Consider the following 7723-nt stretch of genomic DNA (forward strand, 5'->3'; position numbering starts at 1 on the left):
ATGTGTATTTAGAAGTGAGTGGCATGCTAAAATTATGGCAGTTGTTACTCAGAGAATATTACAATTTTCCCACTAGAGTAGACACAGAGAATTTCAATACTTCAGTAATAATCAGATAATTTTAAAAATCTACATATGGATATAATTTAAGTGACTTAAATTTTTCTTATACAATCCAGACATAAGGCAATTCTAATTATTCCTAGTTAATTGCTTCAAATAAGAGTCTTTTTAGGCATTCTGTTTGGTAGTCAGACTTATATTCTTTGAGGTATATTTTCAGACCTAAGGAAGATAAACATTCTACACGTTTTCTTTGAAAATCCACTCTATATTTATGTCTTTGCTATCTTACATTTGCTGTGGAGACATTTTGAGTAGTGGTATAATAAGTGCTTCAGGTTACTTATAAGTAACTTTGCATTTCCATGAAAGGTGAAAGACTGAGTGAAATAATATAAGGACAGTTGAAAGGTGCAACACTTACTTAATTGTCAGGAAAAGAAAGAATGGTGCCTTTTACAATTCTTAGTATACATAGGTGATTCAAAATTAGATAATTTGGCAAATCATTCATGTTATTGTTAATGAAATTCAGTTAAAAATTATTTTTTGGCTGATGTTGTGGTGGGTTGTTTCTTCCCCAGGTACTGGGAGATCGATGGGCAAACATTTGTAGGTGGACAGAAGACCGCTGGGTTCTTTTACAAGATATTCTTCTAAAATGGCAACGTTTTACTGAAGAACAGGTGAGTAATGTGGGAAAAATTGTAGCACCGAAGGATATGGAGAAATGTTAATTCGAAAACAACGACGACAAGAAGATCTATGTTTAGTAATTAATTTTAATTATTTGGAATTCTTTGATTTCTTTCAGTGCCTTTTTAGTGCATGGCTTTCAGAAAAAGAAGATGCAGTTAACAAGATTCACACAACTGGCTTTAAGGATCAAAATGAAATGTTATCAAGTCTTCAAAAACTTGCTGTACGTACTTTTCAATTTCAATAGTCCTTTAAAAACCCAGTAGTATACAGCATCACCATTATTTGATTCTTTCTATTCTATCAGATTTTAAGCCAAATGTTCCTTATTTTTGCTTAGACCGTAGATTATTCAAAGATGTCATACTGTTACTTTTCTTAATTAAAATGAAGAAAGCTATAGGTAGATTTTCAACTTTGTTTTTTCAAACAAAATTGTACTTCTGAAAAAATACCACACACTGCATTAAGACAAGTCAAAATAAAAGGTAACACTAAGAAGTATTTGTGAGTCTTTCATAAAGTTCTAGACAGCATAGTTCTAAACTGATAGGCTAAAGTTGATTCTCAGAATAGCATATGAGAAGTACAAGAGAAGATTATCCTTACAAATAAGGTGTTTAAACATAGTTAGGCAAACAAGGAAAAACAACATTAAAGAAAACCGAATGACATTGATTATAAATGCCTCATGTATTTTGAGAAATAAGACTGCTTTGGCAGTAAAAGGATTCCAGGGAAGGTTTCATTGAGATATTTGATTTCAGTTGGACCTAACAAGATTAAAAAAACAAAACAAAAACAAAAGAAAAACTCTGAAGCTTCTCATACTCTGTGAATTTTATTACTTTTCAGTAAAGAAAAGGGCAATCTCATATTAGGAGCTTAAATTTTCAAATGAAATATTCCATAATAAGGATTTTAAAAAATTTTTAATAGATCAATTCTATAAAATGTTAAATTGATGTTAACTCATAAACCAAAGTCTATTGTAAATAACATTTTATAATTTTACCTAAATGAATCTATTTATATCTATTTTTATATCAGGTGCTGTACTTCATTATAACTGTTAACTTAAACAAATTTTCCCAGCTATTTTAAATGTGTAACATTTTACCATATTTTTTTTGTACCATATTTTTTTTTCTCCATGGTTTCTAACTCTCTTGAACTTTTAATTTTGAATAGATTCACTTATGTATTACTTGTTGTTACAAGCTAGCTTGTTATTGATTAAAAATCATTGGTCAAAAAATATATATTTTCTTAAGTGATGTGACTACTGAAGATGGAGTTCAGCAAAGTAATCTATATATGTATCAAAACATGAGTGCAAACTTATTGGTTATATGTGTAATTTTTTCTGCAGCTAATGGGGAGCCATTGAGAGTTTGATAACAATCATATTTACTTTTTTGTAATACTCTTTGTTAGTAAGACTGGGTAGTGAGGAGACTAACTAGAAGACCTGAATTAAGTAGCATTGGGTACAAAGTTGAGGAGAGAGACATGAGAAATGTTGAGATGGAATGAACAAAACTTATGGTAAGAGACAAAAGTTTGGTATGGTTCCTGGACTTCCCAATTGGATGACTGAATTCCTGGGAGGGCTAGTAGCCCTGATAGGAGAATAGAAGAGGAATTGCTGGAGTGAAAAAAAAGACAATTATTTCAGATCTGAATATGTTGAGTCTACAATGTGACACATCCAAGTGAAAAAGTCCATTCCATTAGTCAGATGAAATATACTTACTAGAATCTCAGAAAAGGGTTCATGACTGGTCATCAATTCAGAAACAGTGAAGATTCTACAGAGAGATTGTGTAGAGTGACACAATAAATAAAAGGGACAGAATTCAAAGGCAACATCTACAATCAAGGGGTGGACAGAGGACAAAAATCACACAAAAAGAGATGGAACAGATGTGGTTCAAGAATACAAGGAGAAGGAAGAAAGTGATATCACAAAAGTGAGGAAAATGAATATTTTTAAAAGTCAGAGAATGGTAAAAACTGTCACATGCTACAGAGAGAAAAGGATAGATCAGGATAGATTTTATATCTAGATGAATGGATGCATGGACCACATATCCTTGAAGTAGAAATTCCTAGCAAATATTGTTCTTCTCAGGCAAAATATGGATCCTTTCAGTCTATATATATATGTTGGTGATCACTGATTATCAAAGTATAGTCATGCTCTCTGATTAACTGCCAAGCCATATTGCTGGTTAAATGCAGAACCATATGCTTCAATAGTCAATCATAATGAGAATAGCATGAACCCATTAGAATGTAAGCTCCTTGAGTGTAGGCATTCTGCCTCTCTGTTTACCATCATGTCCTTAGTATTTAGGAAGGTGATTCACATAGATTAAACAATTCAATAAATAATTTGTATAGAACCTATCCAGGAATCCTGATCTTCACCAGAAAGAGAGCTTAGGAAATATGCAATGGGCAGAACTTACAAAAGGCAAGACAGTTGTTTTTCCAGTTACAACTACTGTGTAATAAATAACTTCAAATTTTGTAGCTTAAGATGACATTTTTATTATGCTCATGGATTTTGTGAATCAGTAGTTCAGCAGAGATGGAGAGGGGATGGCTCCTCTCCTCTGCTTCACAATGTCTGGACTCTCAACTGGAAAGTATAGATGGCTGGGGTCTGGAATCATCTGAAAGTGGTCATTCCCTCATACCATCTGGCACCTGGGTTGGAATACCTTGAAGTTTGGAGCAGCAGAGCACATCACCTTCCCTTGGCCTTTTTGTGCTGTTTGTCTTCACCACAGCATAGTGGCCTAAGGTTAGTCAGAATTCTTACACGCAGGCTAAGAACTTGAAGTGTGAGTGTTTCAGTCAACAAGACTTAGCTTCAAACTTCATGTAACATCATTGCTCCCATACTATGTTGGTTGAAATGGTCAGATTTAAGGGAAAGAAATTAGACTTCATCTTTTCATAGAAAAGCATCAATGTCAAATTATAGCAGAGCATCTAAGACAGGAGATTGTTTTACAGCCATCTTTGGAAAATACCATATGCGAGAGTATTACAAAGTTATTTTGCGTAATAACAAGTTTCAAATTTCATTACTTAGTGCAAGTTATTATGTATATCGTAATTGAATTTGCCAATCAATAACGTTGTTTTTGGGAAGCTACAGATTAACAAAATCCAAAAACATTAAAGCTAGATAGGATCTTATATATCATTTAGTGTATTCCCATTGTAATTACATACCTAAAGTTCCTTGGGATCAGCTATTCAGGTTATTTCAGAAGAGGAAATTGAGGTTCAGAAAAAACACTCAACATAAGATGTCTTATAACGTTAATAGATTAATAGCAGAGTTAATATGAACACTAAGATGTCCAGACTCAAGTCCAGGCCTTTCAAACTATTTCATAAGTTCTCATATCATTTGACTCCTTGGGGGACAGGGGGGGGGACTGCATTTGAGGACTGTCATTGCTAAAATCATGTGCCACTATGTTGACATTTTTGTGAGTAAAAGACTTTGCTAGCCTCAGGGCCATGAAAATCCTCTCTTAGCAAAGTCTCAATGATTTTTCAGTATGATTAAAATTCATATTATGTCACCTTACTCTTGAACAAAGTGAAAATATGTTAGGTATAAGTCTTACCATTTGATAGTTTAAGCCAATTAACAAAACCTGACAGCTGGTCTAGAATTTGAGGTAAAATTCCCCTGCTGACTCAGGCAGTGAATAAGAATTTAATGTTCATTAAAATATGTCACAATCTGAGACCCAAAACAGGTACCATCTGTCACCAATTTCTACTACATACCTAGGTATAGATACAGTGTTCTAAAACTCTCTTTTATTTACAATCAGTGTAATTTCTTTTGAAATACTATCACTAATAACCCATGGGATTGTCTCCTACTTCTCATTGGGAGTGGGAGGTAGGGAGTCTGGTATTTCATTTCCTATGGATTTCACAGATCTAGAGCATGTAGGTCTATTATTTTTTTGTGATCGAAAACGAATTGTTATCTGGTGTAAAGGATAAAAATTGAAGGAGAAAAGAAGCTTGTGTCCTTTATGAGGTGAATTCTAAGACTTGTAGAATCATGTAAGTTATCATGGGAAGGCCCTTGCCTAGAAGAAATTTGTTACTGGAAAAGTGTGCTGCTGCTGTGGGGGCTGTTGATGTTTTCCAGGGAAGGACAATGCTGAGGAAGCACGGTGATCCAAGAGGCTATGGTATCGAATGACAGGAATGAAGGAAACTCAGCAAGTTTCTATTGATAATGCTGTTTTTCTGTGTCTTGTTACCTTGACTTCAATTCCTGTGATGGCCCTCAAAGAATTCATCCAGATAGAATCAGTGGTTCTTAAAGTGTGGTTCCTAGGCCAGAAGCATCAGCATCACCTCAAAACTTGTTAGAAATGCAAATTCTTAGGCCCTCCCCAGGCCTACTGGCCTAGAAACTCTAAAGATGGAGCCCAGCAATTTGCATTTTAACAAGCTTCCAGGTTATTGTAATGTTTCCACAAGTTGAGAACCCCTGCAATAGATCAATCTACCTAAGTACAATTGGTAATTAAAACAAATTGAAGTACTTCTTATATGGAAATAAGTAACTACAAATAGGTACAGAATTAAAATTTTCCAGTATAAAAGAAATTGTCATGGCATTACTTTCTGAGGCATAATCCTGACAAGAATAGGGTGAAGGTTTCTTGGGACTTGTGTTAATATACATTCTTTTTTCATTTCAAATCATCTTCTAATCTTGACCAGGTAGAATTTGTCTACTCTGTCTTCTTGAACAGCATATCTGTCTCTTCCCCATATCTACTACTGACCCAATCTGATTTATTGATGGTGGCTTCCTGCCTACCTTAGTGGTAGGTCCAAATGCCTGGCTTCTATGGAAATAAAATATATTTCCTCTTTTAGTATGCCAGCTGACCTTTGCCTTATACAAGTTTTATAGTGTTCTAAGTTTCCTTTTGCCTCCTAAATTTTCTAGAGCTCTGTGGCTCTCTGGCACTCATAGACCTATGATTAATTCTTGATATACAGAATGATATACTTTTATACAATAATTAGAAGCAATTAAACCATAGTTATTTAATATGCACACAATAAGATCTAAGCTTAAAATAGTTGACATCAAAGGATAGATGGGAGAAAATAATTCATTACTATGATCTGGCACCACCATGGATTTTTCTCTCTTCTCCCCCTGCTAATTATTCTGGGAGAGTCCTTAGGGAGCTGGGAGATTATGGAGAAAGAGGTGGGGTAGAAAACAGGAAAGAAATTAAGGGGGGACAACTTATCTGTCATCATCATTTTAAAAACACGTATCTAGAATGTATTAGAAGTTTTGGTTAGTTCAGTGTTTTTGTCACATAGACATATAAAAATATATTGATTTAGTAATTACACAATTTCATTATAATGCTATTTTTATTTTGCCTTGAGTTCACCTTTCCTGATTGTATTTTTAATGGCAACTTCCACTTTCATTTCTGTAATGCTCAACAAATGCTTCTTCATTTGGTTTAATATTAACACAGGAGACTTAGTTTCATTTGTTTAGGTAACATGAGGTTATCCGTAGATTTCCAACACAATTCTCTTCTTTAAATATAACTGTCAGACTCCCATTCTGAAATGTTTTCAAATTATTACATATTTAGTTTAAATAAGGGGTACACCCTTAGTCTTACACACATGGCTATGTAAACAAATTCCTTAAGCTCTATAAAAATAAGCCAAAGAGGATTGTATTTACATATTTTTATTTTTAAAAGTATATATTTATATTATGCCTCTTTCCAAAAAGAACTTGTGGTAGCTTTCAACAAAATAAATGCATGTCAGAAGTTAATAAAGAATGAAGAAAAATGAGATTCCATAAAATAATTGGAGGAATATATGATGAAATTCAAATTTGGCTCTCAGCTCTAGGCAGATAGCATAAACTGTTCTTTTACTACTAGTGCAAGTATGCACTTAAATTTGATGAAAAGGTAACATGTGAATTAAACAGACAAAATAAATATGCAAAGCCTATCTATTGCTCAAGTCCCACACTGAGAGTTTTATTTTAATATGTATTCAACTTATAATATTTTGGCTCATATTTTGGTTTATTATTGCATTCTTTCAAACAGAAAAATAGTAAAATAATTATTGAGAAAAAATTAAAAATGAACTTTAAAACTTGCTTTGTTTTTCTTTAAAAATCGCAAGAGGACTGCAGTATAAAATACACCAGATGAAGTAGATTTTGAGTAAAGGACAAACTAATTGAATGAGACACCAGAGCATTCTGCAATTCAGAGCTATCAATGCAGGTGGCATGCCAAAATGAGCTACATAAACTGTCCTTTGCAGGGGGGTGTATTGACTGCTCTGTGTCGATCACACTCAGGAGTGATTGGTGCATCTGTTTCGTGACAATTTCTTTGTCACATGTAATGTTAGTTGTTCTTAAATAAGCTTGCATTTGTTTTGGAAAAGTAGGTATCACAGGTTAGTTTATATTCTTTTTACTTGTTACTGCCAAAAAGATCAAAAAGACTGGGTAGTAAAGAGGTTATAAAATGATTCTTTTTATTTCTTCTTCTTCTGTGTTTTACAAGTCAAGTCAGGGACTAGCATTTGATACATGGAAATTGGATTTCCCCAAGTACAGGTTGACTTTAATGGATAAAATGAAAGAATAAGCTCCCCTGAACTACTGATTTAACATAAGCCACTTTGTTTATTCATTCCAAATCAACCAAAGTTCCATAGGTCACAGGAACTTTGGAAATATGAATGGTGTAAAAACTACTTCAGAAAATAGGTAAGGGGACGGCCCGGTGGCGCACTGGATAAGTGCGCCGCTTGGGAAGCGCGGCGGCGCTCCTGCCCAAGGGTTCGGATCCCACATACAGACCGGTTCCCGCTCACTGGCTGAGCGAGG

At 34.1% G+C, this 7723-nt stretch overlaps 1 protein-coding gene across 1 annotated transcript in view; it reads left to right on the plus strand.

The window, feature by feature from the left end:
- Positions 1-647: 647 nt before the first annotated feature.
- Positions 648-7723, plus strand: part of LOC103596673 (dystrophin-like) — a gene marked incomplete at its 5' end in the record, with an annotated part of 285255 nt that continues 278179 nt past the window's right edge. The window contains 2 exons of the mRNA XM_008580348.1: positions 648-749; positions 878-985. Coding sequence (XP_008578570.1) covers positions 648-749; positions 878-985 — 210 coding nt within the window. The remainder of the gene's footprint in view (positions 750-877; positions 986-7723) is intronic.

Source organism: Galeopterus variegatus, unplaced genomic scaffold (assembly GCF_000696425.1).
Source record: "Galeopterus variegatus unplaced genomic scaffold, G_variegatus-3.0.2 Scaffold2070, whole genome shotgun sequence".
Taxonomy (NCBI): domain Eukaryota; kingdom Metazoa; phylum Chordata; class Mammalia; order Dermoptera; family Cynocephalidae; genus Galeopterus; species Galeopterus variegatus.